The sequence below is a fragment of the Pelecanus crispus genome, chromosome 11 (assembly GCF_030463565.1).
Source record: "Pelecanus crispus isolate bPelCri1 chromosome 11, bPelCri1.pri, whole genome shotgun sequence".
Classification (NCBI taxonomy): Eukaryota; Metazoa; Chordata; class Aves; order Pelecaniformes; family Pelecanidae; genus Pelecanus; species Pelecanus crispus.
In genome coordinates, this window is record NC_134653.1 from 1,850,988 (window position 1) to 1,869,545 (window position 18,558).

The 18,558-nt window shown below is 63.0% G+C and overlaps 1 protein-coding gene across 2 annotated transcripts in view; it reads right to left on the bottom strand.

Annotated features, from left to right (window-relative positions):
- NHERF2 (NHERF family PDZ scaffold protein 2) overlaps positions 1-17,932 on the bottom strand; it is a 40,467-nt gene extending 22,535 nt beyond the window's left edge. Inside the window, exons 1-3 of one of the 2 annotated variants that reach the window (XM_075718191.1) lie at positions 17,723-17,932; positions 12,760-13,017; positions 6,988-6,990 (exon numbers count right to left, since the gene is read on the bottom strand). In XM_075718191.1, the coding sequence (XP_075574306.1) occupies positions 6,988-6,990; positions 12,760-13,017; positions 17,723-17,932 (471 nt within the window). The remainder of the gene's footprint in view (positions 1-6,987; positions 6,991-12,759; positions 13,018-17,722) is intronic. The other variant, XM_075718190.1, reaches the window with a different exon arrangement.
- Positions 17,933-18,558: the final 626 nt, after the last annotated feature.

Genomic DNA, 18,558 nt, shown 5'->3' on the forward strand with positions numbered 1-18,558 from the left:
AAGGATGTGAAGGGTGGGGAGGACGCCTGATCTCCAGCCCACGGTGACAGTGCCTGCCAGGCTGGGCTGCCCCACGGGACGGCGCAGCTCCCGCCCCGCCGGGCACCCCGCACCGGAGCGGGGTGATGGGAAAAGCATTTCATTACGGCCTCCCACCGGCGTTTCACCTTTAAGCAATTTGCTGCCAAAGAAATAAGAGCTCGACCTTAGCTGCTGATGCCCTAAGGTGACGGGGTAAGCCTGGATTTGCCCCTCTCTGAAATCCCCGGCACTGTGCCGCAGCTCCGGCCGTGGCATTACGGAAATCCCTGAGCACAAAGGGGCCTCTCAGGAGAGGGGCTGCGGCCGGGGCCGTGTCCTGGTGAGGACCGTACATCCCCGGTGGGGACAACCCCGGGCAAGAGTCCCCGACAGACGCATCCCCCGGCGAGGGCGGCTGGCTGGTGCGGGGACCGGCACCGGTCCGGCTCCGTGGAGTCCGTCCGATCCCCCCAGCAGCGATGCCTCCGGCCGAGCTGTCCCTGCCACTCCTCAGCAATCCCACAGCTGGGGAATTTCTCAGCCACAAGCCATGAGAAGCAGCTTTTTTCCCCCCCATTTTCTGGCATTGGAGCAGACTCAAACAGCGAAAGCACCCGCGCTCTCCCCTGGGCAGGGCTGGAGCCAGGAACAGCAGCACAGGCTTGGCTGGGAGCTGGGAGCAGCTGGTCCAGCCCAGGGAGACACAGGGAGGGAGGATGGATGAGACCGAAACCGCCACGTGCATCTGTTTTCTTTGAGACACAACTTTTCCAGCACAGTCTGCCAAGGGAACATGCAGCCGGGATACCGGCGAGCTCCCCCGCTCCAGAGGGATGGGCTCCAGGACAACGCGGGGCAGCAGCGTGGGTCCTGGAAGCCTGGGAGGAGAAACACGGGACGTGTTCTGGATGCAAAGGGATCTCATCAGATCTCGAGCGATCTGTTTGCCAGCGGGTAGGAGGGAAAGGAGGCAAGGAGCAGCGGTCGCTCTGTGCAGGGCTCAAACCACGGCTCAAGCAGCTGGAACAGGGGGAAAAGTCCTTCCCACGCTCGCCATGAACCCCCCGGGGTGAGGGGAGGGATTGTTGTGGGCGATGGGAAGGCAGCGGGAGATGCTGGGAACGAGCTTCCCCGATTGCACGGTGCTCCCTCCCTCCGCAGGGCCCGAGCTGCAGCGGGGAGCCCGCGGCCCCCAGGCAAGAGACGTGCCCCACTGCGCAGCACCCCAAATCGGAGGCACGACCGCCACCCACAGCGGCACATCTCAGCGTCCTCAGCGCCGCCCCAAGGACCCACAAGGGATCCCAAACGGAGCCTCCTGCCCAAAGCACACCCCGCGCATGAGCTCGCTCGCAGCCGGAGGCTCTGGCCAGAGCTGCGCGCCGTAAAACCGCTGACCGCGCCGTATCAGCCTGCCCTTTGGACTCCTTGGCTTCTCGCTGAGCCAAGCCTTGAGCAATCACCAAATCAGTCATTAACGCCAGCCCCGTTCGCCGCCTTTCATAACCCCAGGTCACGGGCAGGAATCCCGTCGTACCAGCTTTGCGCTCGCTTGCAGCCACGAGCATCCCGGCCCTGCGCTGGGCACGCGTGGCTGCAGCACGGCGACCGGCTCAGCACCCCTGACCCTGCGGGGAAATCCCCCTCGAGAAGGAGGGGGCTCTCATGCGACGTGCCAGGGAGCACCGGGGGCTCGTGCCATGCACCGGTCACCGTGGGGAGCACCGCTCCCTCCCCACGGCCGGGGCTGGGCACGGGGGGACGACTGCTGTGCGTGCCACCACCTCCTTGTTACGGGTGGGGATCTCTCGGCCGCGCACCCAGGGAAGGAAAGATTGTTCTCTGAAGGCTAGAGGTTGCTCGAGCTCTTAACTCCTGGTTTGCACGCTGCGGGCTGCACGGCTGCCCGTGCAGGACCCAGGGGACGCTGCGACACAGCGCGGGACCATGCACCGCACCCCGCGTCCCACAGCCGCTTCCTCCCCGCCGCGGTGCCGCCTGCATCCCACCGGGGCCAGCACCAGCCTGCTCAAACCCACTGAGAGCTGCCCTGAAAGCCGGATTTTTGGGGACGGGGAGCGGCCCCCAGGAGGTCAATAAATAACCCCCAGCCCTGCAGAAAGCTGGCTGTTAGCCGAGATGTCTAACGCGGGACGGGGAAGCCTGCGTTCTGCACCAAGGAGCAGCGAAGACGCGGCTCCTGGTCATCCTCCCCTCAAGCCCCCGCAGCCTCCCCCAAAGGAAGGGGTCACGGGTGCCATATTTAGACCTGCAGAGCCCAATAAAGCACGCGTAGGGTGGGAGAGAGACCACGCAAGCCATCGTACTGGCCCCTCAGGGCTGAGCATCCCGCCGGCTCCACCAGCCAGCTCAGCCCGTGCCCAGGCTGGGGCAGCGGGTGGGATGGATGGTGGGACGGATGGTGGGACGGACGCGGGGCAGGACGAGCTGGGTGCAGCCCCGCAGGTGCTTCGGCTCCGCAGAGCGCGCCGCACGCTCGCCGCACGCCTTCCTGCTCCCAGCTCCGCGGAGCAGCGTTTCACTGCCCCGGCTGTCCCCAGCACGGGGACACGTCCGCGCCTCCCCAGCCCGGCCCCTGCCCGGGGAAGGGGGGAGAACAGGCACTGCTCTGTGAGCGCCGGGGAGCACTGGGACCAGGGAAGTTCAATAGTTTACTACCAATATTTGTCTTGGCCGGGCAGCATGGCTTGCTGGAGGAAACGGGGCAGGGGGAGGGCTCCAAACATCCTCTGCATTCCTTATAATGAAAGTAAAGCCAGCGCTGTGGCACCCGGCACTTGGGGTTAACCAAATGTAAGGCCTTTTGTATTTAAAAATCCTGCAATAAAATATCCAGGGGTGCAATTTTCCAAAAAGCAGAAGGAGTGAGGGGCCTCGCTCCCGGCCCTCGGCTTGACACGCGAGCTACCCCCTCCTCCCGAAAACCCACAACTCCAAGCTTTGGCACCAAATCTGCCCACGGAGCTGATCCGGATACAGCACCCAAGGTCCATGGCTCTGCCTGGGGCTCTCAGCCTCCTCCACACCACTCAACCTTCCTCCCACGGCGACCATTGCAAAACACTGGTGCCGTCTCCATCCCGCAACACTGCCGGAAAACGCGGGATCAAACTGAGACCTGATGCAATCGGGGAACATCAGGGCTCGCTCAGCCCGTACCGCTGCGATGCTGAGCTCAAAACCGACGTTTTAAACCCAGCTCCTCAAAACTGAGAAGACCCCAGAAGATGCCCCTTGCTCGCTAAAGGCTGCGGGGAGCCAAGCACCCTCCCAGCCGCCGCCGCTCGGGCGAGGGGCTGGTGCTTATCTCCAGCCGGGGCAGCCGAGCAGCACCTCCGTGCTGGGGCAGATAAGGAGGTTCGGAGGCGGCTCTGCCGAAGCCCCGCGCAGCGGCGGCTGATCCGGGACAAAGCGCGTTTCCCACGCAGCACGGGAGGACCTCCCGCGATAACCCCCGGCTGCTCCTGCTGATAAACCCCGGGCGAAGGCGGGCGCGCGGCGTCAGGCCTGCTGCGGCGCGGGCCGCGGGGCCCTGAGCGCGCTGCGACCCACGCCCACGGGAAGAGCTGAAGAGGACCAGAAAGATGCAGGGAAAACGGCTGCCCCAGGAGCAGCCCCGAGCACGGCGCTTGCAAAACCAAGAGATGGATGCGGGTGCCCGACACAAGCCAGCAGCCGCTTCAAGGAGCGGCACCAGGCAATTTTTATCCCCGTCTTCGCGCTGCCCCAAGCACCTCTCCAGCACGATGCAGGGTCTCCCACGAACCCTGGGTCTCCCACGAACCCCGGGCCTCCCCCGAGCCCCCATCCCCAGGACAGAGCCAGCCCCCCAGTGTCAGTGGGAGCCCTGCGCTCATCAACAGCTGCCAGACAAGAGCAGGGAGCTCTTCCAAGCAGAACAGACCATTCAACCCGCTTAGAACTAATTAGGGCTTGTCTTAATTAAATCCTGCTAACCATGAACAACCGCAGGGCCAGAATTAACTGATTTACCCGGGATGGCCTTTGGCCGCTCATGAGGGGTGGCCGTCCCGGTGCGAGCAAGCCAGCCCTGCGCCGGCCACGGTGGCCGCAGGCACGGCAGGGCGGGAGCTTGGGAAGAGCTGGAGACCCGCACCACGGCGGAGCATCGCAGCCCGGGGGATGCGGGTCCAGGCGGGCGGTACGGCCCCATCCCCAAGGGCTGCGGGAAGAGCTGCCGCCGCGCACCCCGGGGTGGGAGCTCAGCCCGCCGAGGCTGGAGCAGAGGGATTAGCCCTCCTGCCGCCTTTTGTGCCGCTCGTTTCTTTAACGGGATTAGCCCCTGTAAGCCCGTAAGAGGGTTTAATCACATAACGCCGCGGGGCGAGCGGCAGGGCTCCTGCTGGGTCCATGCAGGCGGCGAGCCTCGCTTAACCGGGTTTGCGGCAGACGGCGATGGAGGGGCCCAGGACCGCGTCCGGACACCGACTCACTGCTGCTCCCCATCCCGCTCCGCTCTCGAGCATCCCCGGCCGCGGGGCAGCACGCGGGACGGCTCAGAGCCAGGGCTGGAGACCCCACCGAGGGAAAGACCCGCGGCCCATCGCTGGCCGGGCAGTCGGAGCCCGAGCTGCCTGCAAAGCATCCCCGCGTGCTAGTGCGGCGCCGGTACCCATAGGGAATTGTCTTTCTTACCTCCCCCTTGCTCATAAAATGACTTTTCAATTTGGCTTTCAGAGAGTCGCCACTAATGAACATCTAGGACCGGCTTATTTTACCCGGTAACAAACTCTTGCAAGGTTTTAATGGGAAAAGTGAGCCATTTAGCCAACAAGATCCAGCTCCAAGTCTGGTTACGGTTTAAATGTATGCAGCAGTGGAACCAAAACACCCAGGAGTCCAGGCAAAAGCTGTAATGAAATTAAATTACGATATGGATCTTGCCAGAAACAATTATGTTGACAGCTTGGGTTTTAATTCCTTATTTAGAGAGACCTGTGGATCTGGAGAAACCCTTTGCTGATTATGAGTTTAATTTTCTCTCTCATATCCCAACCTGGAGTCTCCCAAGACCACTGCCTGTAAAATCTCCGTACCTAGAGATAGAGCCAAGGACTGGGAACCAGAACCGGCTCGATTCAGACCTTAATTTATACGAGTTCTCCTATCAGTGCTGGGTAAATCACTTGACCTCGCAGCCTCAGTCTCCCCGACCGAAGCGCACAGAGGCGATGCCACGGCCATCGCATCGCACTTGCATGCCATTAGGGCTGCAAGCAGTAAATAGACGCTGCCTTACGGATTAGAAGGAGCTCTTTAAAACCTCCTTTGGAAGTCGGGTGTGCCCGGCCGGCAGCTCTAAGCCCAGGAACACGCACTGTAAATCAGCATACGCACGGCACCTTTGCTCCGTGTCTTTCCACTCGCCACGAGCAATGCCATTAACGCCAGCACCTTCTCCCCCGGGTAGGAGCAGCCCCGTGCCCGGGGGACTGGGCAGGAGGGGGTGGGATTCACCCTGACCCGCAGCATCGCCCGCAGCAGTGCCAGGTCCGGGGCGAGCTGCCCGGCGGTGTTTTATCCAGCCATGCTGCACAGTGGCACCAGGAACACTCCTGCATCAAGAATGCTGGAAACATGCGGCGTGTCCCCTCCTCCACAACTAGTTTGGGTCTTGGGAATAAACAGAGAATGCAAAAAAAACCAAAAACAAAAACAAAAAAAAAAACCCCAAACCCACAAACCAATAGTGTTTTAAGGTTTCCTCGACCATGAGCCCAACCATCCCAGAGAAGCTCCAAGGGATGGAGCAGTCACGGCAGAGGCTCTGCGCAGCTGCCAGGGCACATGCAGAAAGGCCCTGATTCTGCCAGAAGATTTTTTTTAATTTATTTGAAACCATTTAATATTTTTACTATTGAACAGAACCATTAAATGGCTGGCAAGGAGCCCACTTGTAAGTGGGGCTGTTATTAAAGCAAGCTGCTCGAGCGCATCCCTGCGAGCGGAGGGGGCCGGGACCAGCTGTGCCGGAGCAAGCTGCGTTTCTGAACGGCTCCCATTTAATGTCAGTTTTCAACTCGTTTTGAGGGAAAGCTTTTGATTACTCGAGGATGCAGAAGGGATCGTCCCCGGTTGGACCACACGCAGCATCTCCTGGTGTCAGCAGTGTCACCGCTCTGCAGCCAGGCAATGGGCCGGGATGCAAACACCCCCCGCGCTCCTGCCCCGCTCCCGGGGAGGTGGCAGCTCCCAGGGGTGACCCCACCGTCCCCTCGCAGCACCGGGAGCGCGTTGCCCCGGGAACAAAGGCTCTTGGCCGGGCACAGCTCTTCCCGATGCTAATCTGCCTCCCGCTCCCTTCCACTCGCTTTGTGTTTCACTAAAAATATCGCGGTGGAGGAAGTTTCTGCTGCGGGGTGGATGCTCTCCTCCCCGGGAGGGGCTTCCTGCGCTGCCCCGGCACAAAAATAATCCCGCAGCCGAGCTCCTCCACAGGACCCGCTGCCCGCACTGAGCCTGGGCAGGCGAGCTGCAGCCGGGGGGACACCCGCTCAGCCCCCTCCCTCCGTCCCTGCAAGCCCACCCGCGGCTCCCACGCGTTTTGGGCGATGGCATGCAGCCACAGTCCACATGGAAGGAAGCGTTTTGCATCCAAAGCCCCTTCCCACAGCGCTGGGAGGACGCGAGTGGGCGGGATGCGGGGCATTCGGGAGCTAGAGCTGACCTTGCCGTGCTCCAGCACGGCGAGCAACACGCTGCTTTCTTCACCTTACAGCACCGTGGGTAAGCGTCCCATCCCGTGTCTGGATTGCATCCAGCACGATGAGGCTCAGATCCCTGCCAGCACCTCCTCCGAGCGCTGCGGCAACACCCAGCACACTCCGCTCCCCCGCGGGCTCATCCCAACGCAAGCCGAGGCTCCAGCAAACCCCGCCGCAGACAGTGGCACCGTGATGCCAGCCCCAAACCGATGCCAAAAACCTGCTCTCCGCCACCGCACCGCGGGGGGCAGAAGCGCAACCAGCTTCTGAAACACCCCGGCGCTCGCGCAAAGGCGGCTCTGCAAAAACAGGTCTCGTCCTGCTCCTTCTAACCGAGCGCCAAGTCGCTGGGCTGGCAGAGGGACCGATGGTCTCCGAAGTCAGCTCTCTTTATGCATTTATTCTCTCGCTGCCTGCGCAGGAAAGGGGCAGGCTCCCAGGAAAGCAAAGCACTCCAGGCTCCTCCGAGCAACGCCCGCGGTGTAGCAGCCTCCCGCAGCCCAGACCGGCACGGGCCACCGGCCCGTTGCCCACCGGGCGAGGGGCAAGCGTCCCACTGCCGGTGCCGGAGAGGGCCCCTGCGGCTGCCGCACACCCCAACCTCCATCCCCAAGATGCTGCTGCGAGCTGGAGCTGCTCCAGAGCCCACCCGCGCCACCGGCACCGACTCTGCCCAGCCCCGCGACACACGATGCCGGCGAGCCCAGCGCTATCAATAATGCAGCAGGGTCAGCGCCGGCACAGCGTCACCGGCTTCCCCACAGCTCCACCGCACGCCAGCCCAACCGCTGCCTCCGGGACGGCACCGAAGCTCTAATCCCAAAAGCAAGCCCGCCTTTGCAGCCGCTCCTCGGCTGCGGCAATCAGACCCGCGCAGCCCAGCGCCCGCTGCAGCGCCGCTCTTTGCAGGGAGGCAGAGGGTCTCCGGCCCCGCTGTCCTGCGTCCCAGCTCCCTGCAGGGACCTTGCCCTCCCATTCCCAGCATGAACATGGGAAGCTGCGCTCCCATCCCATGCCCTCATCCGGACACAGCAGAGCAGCAACCGGAGCTCCCGGCAGCCCTGGTGCAGCTCCACGCTGCGGGTCCAGAAGTGGCTTTGCAAACTTTTCTTTTTGTTTACGCAGAGAAACACAGAACGCACGCAGTGATGCGTCCCTGCCCCGACGGGGCACGCACACGGCTTCCTTTCAGCTTTGCCCTTTCAGATCCGCAGCGAGCGCTGCCAGGCTGGAAGCATCCACAAAAATAGCTGCTGTGGGAAGGGCAGGGAACGCCGCAGGGCCATGGCTGCAGCTCCTCGGGCTCTGTGCTGGAGGGTTTGCCCCAAGCCTCTGCCTGCACAGCAGGAACCTCACCCAGGTTGGACCAGGGATGAGCTTTGCCCTTCTCTCCCCGCAGGTCTGAGCTTGCCACCGGGCCCCGGGGAGCGCAGGACGCTGCAGGGCAGTGCTTTAATTTAAACCATGCACTTATTTTTTGGCATTGTGTTTGGGTTTTGTTTTTTTTTTTTAATGCAATAATTACTGCAGACGTTTCTGCTCATGTTAGGTTTTATTACATCTTTGTGGTTATTCTACAAGTCCTAAATTTTGGGCCTCAACTGAGTTGGCAAAGTTCTCCAAAAACATCTGTCCCAAGCTACTCCCCTTCCAGCGCTCCGGCAGAAAGCTGGCGGCTGAAGACGTTGCAACGCCGAGTTTTATTCACAACAGAAAAAGTTCTTATTCCTGACCCAAACAGAAGCATAAATATTTACCACCTCGATGTCAGCGCCAGCCCCACACCTGCGGGTCCCGACAGGCACCCGGGCGTTTGTCCATCCTCCTCCGGAAAGCAGCACATCTGTCCCCAGGCACACCAGCTCCCCTCGAGCGCGGGCCGGCGGCACGCAGGAGGCTCCACGCCTGCTCGCCGGCCCAGCAAAGAGCCGGCCCAAATTCCCCGTGTCAGCAGAGGGACACCCGTTCTTTTGCAGTTCTTGCCTGCAGCAACGCTAAGGGTGACACTGTCCCCGCCTGAGCAGGGGCTAATTAACAACATGCCACTAATTCCCCCACATCAAAATTTCTGGACGCAACAGGCTGCTTGAATCCAGGAGCTACTAAACAAGACGTGGGTTTGTTTTCCAAAAGACAAAAGCTGGTTGTAAATGTCCCTTTGCACACCCACCCCTCCCTGCAGTCATGCCATGGTGTGACCGGAGCAGAGAAGGAGGGGAATTGCATCACCCCAAACGCAGCTCGGTGACTCCACCGTTGTTCTTGTTTCTCCTACAAACACACCTGGAGAAAGCAGCGAGGCAGCAAGTCCCAAGGACACCGCTAACGCGGCTCCTGAAGCCCGCGCGGCCGTACCGGGGGTCCCGGTAACAGCGCATCCGTCCCGCTGCGCAGCAGGAGCGGCCAAGCTACAGCCACTGCTGCCAAAATGCTGCCAGCCCCAGGCCACGCTGCCTGCGCACCACCACCGCCTCCGGCGCGGCCGGCAGCACCGCGGCGCGCCTGCCTTTTACACACCGTTAGCCCAGGCACTTAATTACCACGGCTCGCGCCGCTGTCCCAAAGGCACCTTTGCGGTAAAAGCAGCTCACCCCCCAGCACCCAACGCACCCAGAGCGGCCGCTGCCACGCTGAGACCCCCCTGCCCTCCAGCACAGCCCTGCCCGCTGCCTCCCAAACCCCTGGGGGCTCGACGCCGCCTGCCCGACAGCGGAGAGCCAGAGCTCCGGGGAAAAGCAGAAAACAGCCCCGTGGCTGCAAGAATATTTGGGACAGGGGAGCGCACGGCGTGGGGGCACACCCCGCTGCTTGCCCTCCCGGGGGACGCAGCGAGCAGGGAAACCCCCCCAGCGCAGGCAGGCACGGGCCTGGGTGCAACGCTGCGGGCGGGGGCAAGGCAGCCCCTGCTCCCCGTGCCACCACGGCCACGAGTCCCCAAGGTGCAGGCAGGCAGCCTGATTTTAAATACGCGCCGAATTATTCATGGCATTACCGTGGTTCCTGGAGCGCGAGGTCCCGGGCACCGCGTCTCTGCTGGGGGTGCAACGTTGACCTCCCCACCCACGGCAGCTCTCCAGGGGGGTCACTCCTCTTGCAAAAATAAGACTGGGGGAGCATGGGGGGGCTGGCAGCCCACCCTGCCCACTGCATCGCCTCTCCGCTGCCCACCGCTACGGCCGCCCCGGGGGGCCAGATTTCCCTCCTCTTTGTTTCAGCTGCTCGTTGCTTCGAGCTGCACTGAACAACCGGGGCCTCAAATCAAGGAAAACTGCAGCCTTTACATAAACAAATGCTGCTCAAAAAAATGCTGCTCCCCGGGAGCAGCCTGGAGCATGGGCACCAGTTCCCACGGGGGCAGGTTGGGGCCAGGGGTCTGCAGGGGGAAGGGAGCTGCCTTTTCTCCCTCTTCACCAAACACCCCCAGGGAAGCTACACAAAAGACCCAAGCGCTGCCAGCCCAAGTCCAGCTTCTCCCAGTGCCACCCAGCTCAGAGCCTGGTCCCCTCCAAACATAGAATCGTTTAGGTTGGAACAGACCTTTAAGATTATCCAGTCCATCCATTAACCCAACACTGCCAAGTCCACCACTAAACCAGTTAAGGGTAGAACATAGTTGAGGGCAAGTCTCTAACTGGACCCCAGCTGCCACAGCCCCACTGCAGGGACAGAAATCTCCCCCCAAACAGCCCCCGCACCCCACGTGGGCCCAGTGCCGGAGATCTGCAGGATTAGGGTCAGGCTAGAGCTGCCCCACACAGGGACACGGTGCTGGAGGGCTGAGCACTGCAGAAACTGGGGTGCACCATCGCTCCCCTGGCCTCCAGTTTTGGACCTAGGAGGAGAGCCGCATCACCCAGACCAAGAGCCTGGAGCAGGTATTACCTCCTTGAAGCAAGCAGGACCGCAAGGCACCGGAGCAGGATGCAAGTCCTGCTGCTCCGGCCACTCCTGACCCTGTGCCAGGGTCGCTCCCGGCCAGGGTCAGCACGAAGTGACCTTGGCCAGGAAAGGCTGCAGCACCCAGCTCTTCAAAAGAGCTGCTGCCCGCGGCGGCAGGAGCAAACCAGCCGCTGACCTGAGCCTCTGCAAGCAGCCGACATGCTCAGCGCCGCCCGCTCGGCAGCCCCTGTCCCCCAAAGCATCGCCCCCAGAGCCAGTTCCCTTTGCCCAGCGCAGGCTCTGCCAAACCCCGGCTCCGGCACAGCGAGCACCAAACGTCCCGGCCACGCCGCCCCAGGCAAAGCCCCCCGCCAAGCCCCGCAGCCCCTCCGAGGGGAAGCGCGGGTGCTTCTCCCCCCTCGCACCCCAGCCCTGCCCAGCTCTCCCCGTCCCACCCTCTCCTTAGAGGAGCCGAAACCCAAAGGCCGGAAAGGACCGTCCTTGTTCCCCTCGCCTGACTTCCCGTCAGCACACGCTGTTGGATTGCAACCAGCAAACGAAATGGAGACAGGATAGGAAATCCCCAGCTTGGAAAGCCACCCCCAGCCATCCCGCTGGGAACAGCTCCTCTCCCACCAGCCGTCCCGGGGGGTGACCAGCCCCCCGCTGCACTGACCCCCAGGGGAAACTAACCCATCATCACCACACAGGCCTTCAAACAGCTTCAAATCATGCAATAAAGTAAAAAAAAAAAAAAAAATACACTGCCTCCAACCTTGCCCCTGCCAGCCCCAAGGAAGGGGGGTTCCTCTGCAAGATGGCAAACAGCTCTGGAGGGGGGGACCGGAGGCGAGACCCCCTCATGGCCGGAGACGCACATGCCGCCTGCCTCACACCAGCATCGCCTCTTATCTGCGTGGGGGAGTTTCTTCAGCTCTTACTCTGTGGGGGCTCCTGAGGGCGCAAAGCTCCCCTGCCTTGCCCACCTACGCCCTCCCGGCAGCCCCACGGCCAGCACCCAGCCAGCACCCAGCCTCTGAGGGGGCAGGGGCCGACCAGGCACTGCAGCCCCTGCAAGCTCCCCGGGGAGGAGGAAGAGGAGGAAGAGGAGGAAGAGGAGGAAGAGGAGGAAGAGGAGGAAGAGGAGGAAGAGGAGGAAGAGGAGGAAGAGGAGGAAGAGGAGGAAGAGGAGGAAGAGGAGGAAGAGGAGGAAGAGGAGGAAGAGGAGGAAGAGGAGGAAGAGGAGTGCGCCCATGGCAGCTCTGCAATGGAGGCGGTGGTTGAGCACCCGGCTGAGCCCTGCCCAGTGGCACAGAGCAGCAAGCACTGGGGGGGACATGGAAGGGGACAGTCGGCTGCAGAGAGGTGACAGACTCAGCCGTGCGACAGCGGTGCTGTTCCTGCCACGTTCACACCCCGAGCAAGGGCAGTGCCGGGACCGAACCCTGCTATCTGCCGAGTGCAAGGCTGCGCTGTCTCTGCCAGCCCAGCCCCAGCAGCAAGGCAGCCATGGAAATTGGACGTTTTCCACCCCAAATTCTTTCCTTTTTGGAAAGGAGTTTACCAATAAAAGGCACTTACTGCAGAATCACAGTCCAGACCCAGGCCACTTGAAAAAGAGCTAATTTCCTTCCTATTTAAGCAAAAAGCTGAGAACACATTCGCCCCAGATGTTCCCTCCCTCCTGCAAATAATGGAGGAGAGAAAAACTCGTTCACGAGCTCCAGCTTTGCCGTGTCCCTGGTCCGTGCAGCCTGTCCCCGTAGGGGAGGGAGACCCCAGCTGGGTCACCCGTCCCCAGGGCTGACGACCCCCCCGCCACGTCCCAGCCCCCCCAGCAGCTCCCGGGGCTCACGAAACCCTTGAGGGGCGCAGGAGGGGAGAGCGCAGCGCAGCCCCCAGCCGCCGACGCTGCTTCGAGCAAGAGCGAATGAGGCCAAGGGGCAGCTCACCCGCTATTTCAGGACACAGCGGGGTCCCCAAAGCAGCCGGCCACGTACGGAAGGTTTTTCTCCGATGGGAAGCAAGCTGTGCTTGCAGAGGGAGGTGCTCCCAGGGCGGCTGCACCCGCTCCCCAGCCCCGCGCCCAGCAGCCCCACGGCTCTGCCCTCACCTTCCTGCTGCCGTGCGAGGAGAAGCTGTGCGAGTGCCGCTGGAGGTTGCCCCCACTCAGATCCAGCTGCGGCTTCCAGACCTCCCCGTTGTCGCTGCCCACCGACTTGGTGGGCGAGACGCTGGAGTTCAGCAGGATCCCGCTGTGCGCCATCTCCTCCGTGCACGTCAGGCGCAGGCTGCACAGGTACTCGTCCGTCTCCTTGTCCACCACGAGCAAGCGCGTCTCTGTCTCCACGGCTTTGATGCGCTGCACAACCTGGAAAGGAGGAGAGCAACTGAGCAGAAACCCGGGGAGCTCCCGGCTGCGGCAGGAGCTGGGTCTGGGAACGATCGACTCCCCCACGCTCTCCTGCGGCTGCAGTCTTGCTGCAGGGTGTAAGTTTGCTGTCCCTTCCAGCCATCGGTGGAAGAGCGTGGCTTTGGGGGACCCCCAGGATGGCGTGCCTGTTGCCTGCGGCCCCAGGTGACGACGGCTCTTTCCGCTCCACGTGACAGCTCTGCCCAGGGCAGCTGCACAGACCACCCGGGATCACCTGCTCTGCGCAGACAGGAGCTTTCACAGCGGCTGCTTCATTGCCCCCCATCCCCAGCATCAAAAACCCTGCTGCCTGGTTTTGTCCCCTAAAGGGACAACACAATCTGTCCCAGCAAGCACGCAGTCCCGCACACCCTCGTTTGCTCTACTTGGGGCTTCTTCCTCCCCCCATAACCAGGGCAGGGTGGAGAGCTGGGGTGCACACCAAGCACCCATGCATGCGTTCGGTGGCTGGACTGCCTTTGCTGGATGCCCCCCACCACCCCGCTGTACCGGCTACACCCCGTTGCAGGTGAATTTATGAAGGAAACAACTCGACCTACGCATTCATCCCCGGTCTGTGCTGGGGGCCAGCAGAGATAAGGGACTCCAGTGCTGGGAGCAGGAGATGGGCCCATCCCTGCTGGGATCCAGCTCCGGGCAGCGCTGAATGGGGACCATTGTCCTGCGGCTGCCCGGCTCCTTCGCAGGGATCGGCGACTGGCAGAGCCTCTGAAAGGAGCCTGCGGTGTCGGCGCGGCGGGGAGAGCCAGGAGGAGCCGATCCCGGCCGCAGCCGGGCAGGGGGGTAAATCACACCAGGCTGGGCTGTGATGGAAACGGGGCAGATCCAGGACACATGCAGGAGCCGGGCAAAGGGAAAGCACCTCCGGACTCCCTGCCAGCAGCCGCAGAGGGCTGGCTCTGCCGGGCCACCTCCTCCCTGCACAGCCCTTCATCCCCAGGAGGAGGAGGAGGAGAGGCGGTGGCCCTGAAGACCACAGACCTGTGACCCCCCCCCCCCAGGCGCGCTGGGAAACCCCCGAAGCAGCGCTGGGCTTCCTTATGGGGCTCCCACTCTGATCTAGGTCACGCCGGCCAGCCACACTGCAACCACCAAGGTTGTAAGTGACAAACGAGCCTAATGCGCAATTAGCTGGCGTTTATTTACTCCCCTGCAAGCTCCATTCAAGGTCAACAGGGCTGGTATCTGCAAATGAAAAAAAAAAAAAAAAAACCACCAACCAACAAGAAATTTATAGAGTGCAGACAAGGCTGCTTGTCCTGAACCAAGTGATCTGCTGCAGGCTGCAGCCTCCGTCTCCACACGCCGCGTCGGGCGGCAGCGTGCCCAGGGCTCCCATCCGTAACCGGCCTGAAGGGTGCTATTCCACCAAGCCCCAGAAAATCCATCTGCTCCCTTTCAGATCTATTTACACGCGATATCAGACGGCGCTGCCGATACCGGCAAGGCAGTGCCTGTGCACGAGGCCACTTCTCCCGGAGGGGACCTGGGAGCAGGCAGCCGACACGCGGCGGCAGGAGATGCAGACAGCCAACGCCTGCGGGGAGCGCGCGGGAGAAACACGCCGGGTCCCGCGCAGCGACACGGCCCAGACCCCGCAGTCCGGGCGCTCCAGGCATTAGGGCAGCACAGTTAATCACCGGCCGGGAGCAGGGTCCTGCAGACCACAACCAAGCACAGGGACTGCAGAAGCAGCCGGCGGAGAGCGATGCTGGGGCTCAGCCCGCTGCCGAGCTCCCCGACAGCCGTGGCAAGAGCAGCGACGGAGCAAGCATCCCCCCAGCCCCGCGAGTGCCAGGGGCTGAGCCAGGCAGGGATGAAGAGCGGGCACAGAGCAGCTCCTCATCCTCTCCCCGTTAACAGGGACGAGCAGAAGAGGCCGTCTGTGACAAACTCCCCGGGCAGCAAGTCGCTTCGGGGACAGAGCAGCGGGGTGAAGGCAAAGCAAGCAGCCAGGCACATGGCAAGGTCCTGCCCGACACCCTACCCGTTTCCGAGCCATGGTCACAGTCTCGAGCCCGCAGCTTTTCTGAAGACGACACAGCCTCCCCTGCGCATCCGGCACCTTCTCAGCACGGGTCCCAGCCGCATGATTTCCGCGGCTCCACCCAGACTTCCAACCCTGGCTACACCAGCACCGGGCCGGCAGAGCCCTTCCACCCTTGCCAAACAGCAGCTGCCCAGGAAGGAGACTCACGGTGCCGCTGGGAACTGCTCAGTCCATCCCTCCCGCTCCAAAAGAGATGCCTCTGCCCGTGCACCGTGCTGCCAGCCTCAGCAAGGACACGGAGGATTTCCTGCACCACCTCTTAACAGCACAGTCAGATCGCCTTCGCGCTTGCCATGCTGGTGCGGAGACACCAAACGCAGAAGAACGCGTCTTATCTGAAAACCGCACATCTCCCAGGAGACCATCACCCCCGCCATGACCCCCAGAAGCACCATTTTTTGGTGCTGCACAGCAGCCCCAAGCCAAGCGGAGGCTGGCAAGCCGGAGCTCGGACTCCACGGCCGCAGGGCTCCGGGAGAAGCCACCCACCAGCTGATCCCAGGAGAGACAGCACCCAGCTCCTGCACCCCAGGCACTTTGGGCACAGCGGGAGGGCAGGAGCCCGCTGCACTGCCCCGCACACCCACTGCCCGCCCTGGCGAGGAACCGAGGAGCCAGGATGCAATTTTGCATCCAAGACATGAAACGCCCTGAGAACACGCTCTGCCTTCGCTCCTTGGGTAAGGCCAGGAAAAAACAGAGAACAAAGACACAGATGCCGCCAGCTTCAGCTCGAAACACAGTTACACCCAAACAGCAAGGCCTTGTTTGCTGCGGGCTCCGTCCCACCGCAGCTTCAGATGCACATGGAGAAGCGTTACTTATTCAAGGTCGGGGACCGCAGCAGCGCAAGGAGGAGAGGCCACGGCAAACCAGCTGCTCCAACGCGCTGGCAGGAGCCAGCGTCTGACCCGCCATGGCATCGCCTTTCCCACAGCCCATCAGTGCTAGGTATTTTTTTTTGGCGGGGGGGAAGAGGTTCTTGCTGTATTGAGGCAGGAGGAAGCATGACCCCAGAGCATGTCCCGGGGCAGGGCTGCTCCTGCTCATACCACTCGCACGCTCGCACACGCTAACGCCATCACAGCGGGAACGCAGCACGGCTGTGAGCTCCACGACACCCCGGATGGGACGCTCCGTCACATCCACAGCGAGTGCCAGGGCTGAATCCTGCCTCCGCCAGCAGAAAATGGAAGACAGGAACATTTCTCCCATTTCGCTTGACCTACTGGAAAACCCCCGCACATTTCAAAGACGCAGCTGGCTGCCTCAGCTCCGCTATCGCCCGTCCCCAGCATCCCGTTTTCAGCAGGGAGTTCTGATGGCTTCCAACACAACGCAGCTCCTTCTGGGAACGCAGCCCTCCTTTCTGCCCAGCCAGATCAAAGACGTGGATCCTCCTTCAAGGGTTTTGAAATCACATTCAAGACAAACATTAACTTTTACACAGCTGGCTCAGATCATCCAAACGGGCTCAGTTAGCCGTGAAAACCCACCGAGCCCATGGAGAGGAGTCCAGGAGGCTTCACTGGAGCCACCTGGGCTTGCCCCGATGCCCCGCAAGGCTCTGCCTCGCCTCGAGCACAGCAACGCCCACGCCTGCCCGGGAACCCGCACCCCCCCAAAACCACTGCTGGGTCCACGAGCCACGTGAGGGCACATCCCTGCTCTGCCCCGATAAAGCGGTGGCCGGCCAGATGTTTTAAGTTACTAAAGCACTAAACCCCGCAGAGCCGGGAGGAGCCGGGGCACTTTGGGCACTGTGCCCCTGCCCGGCTCCCTGCCTCCAGTGGGACACGAGCAGCCCGAATCTCACTGCTTGGTTTTTTGGTTTTTTGTTTTTTTTTGGGGGGGGGGGGGGGGGGAGGCTAAACTGTTTAACAAACACAAGCTTCAGTTTTATAAGCAGAAAATGACACGGCCTGACGTGCGCAGCTTCTGTTACGGAGCTGAGAAACGGCTCGCTCGGACCCCCCCCGTGATGGCCGCGGTCTAATACCAGCCATTATTCCCCCGCAAGCCCTATCTCACTGCAGGCAGCCAAACTGCCGAACATCCGCAGAGCTTCAGCAGTGGATTTTAAGGCATCCCCACACGCTCCGGGCCGCATAAGCAGCTCGCCCAAAGCGGCCAAGAAAACCCATCGCGGAGCCGGAAATAAAGGCCGGGTCTCCCCATTCCTTTCCACCACAGCTTGCGTAATGCAGCGGTGCCCTGCCCGTACCGAAACACCTTCGGCTTTCCCACCTCGCCACGATTACCACATCCCTTCCCCGGCAGCCAGCCAGACCGCACCACGCAACCATTCTCACGGGAAGCCGGCATCCCGGGCGTGCAAAGCACGCGCACCCCCCGCGCTAGCCGAGGCCTAGGGTTTTTGGGGGGGCACCCATCCCACCCTAGCGAGCACCGGGGGCACCCATCCCACCCTAGCGCGCACCGGCCAGGCCAAGACGCTCCAGCAGCGGTATTTTGGAGCCAAGCACCCTTTGGGGTGGCCGGAGCTGGGTAGAGCCGAGCCGGTGGGGAGGCTCAGAGCCGGGGCGCTCGGGCCGGGGGTGCCGCGGTGGGCTGCCCGCACCCCGCCCGCACCTGGTGATGCGTCTCCTGCTCCACGTTGAGCCCGTTCACCTCGACGACGCGGTCCCCGGCGCGCAGCCCCGCCGCCTCGGCCGGCGAGCCGGGCTCCACTTTGCGGATGAACTGCCCGCTCTTGCCCTTCTCGCCGTGCAGGTGGAAGCCGTAGCCGCTCTCCCCCTTCAGCATGCGGCACAGCCGCGGCTTCAGCTGGTCCTTGGCCATGGCCCCGGCGGAGCGGAGCGGAGCGGAGCGGAGCGGGGCGGCGGGCGGGGGCGGGCGGCCGCGGGGCCCCTTTTATGCGCGGCCCGGGGCGGGCGCGGAGCGGCGGGGCGCGGAGGGGCGGGCCGGGGCCGCGGCCGGGGCCGGCGCTGGGGCTGGGGCTGGGGCTGGGGCCGGGGCGCTGCGCGGTGCGGCCATGCTGCGCTGCCCGCCGCCGGGAGCGGGGGGGGCGGGCGGGGCCGGGGCGGAGCCGCAGCGGGGGACGGGGCGGGCGGGGGACGGGGCGGGAGGAGCCGGCGCCGGGAATGACAGCGGGACCGGGACCGGCACCGGCACCGGGACCGGCACCGGGACCAACCCTGGCACCGGGACCGACACCGGCACCGGGACCGACACAGGCACCGGGACCGACACCGGCACCGGGAATGACAGCGGCTGCGGGACCGGGACCGACACCGGCTCCGGGACCGACAGCGGGACCGGGACCGACACCGGCACCAGGACCAACCCTGTCACCGGGACCGACACCGGCACCGGGACCGACACAGTCGTCACCGGGACCAACACCGGCTCCGGGACCAACAGCGGGACTGGGACCAACACCAGCACCAGGACCAACCCTGTCACCG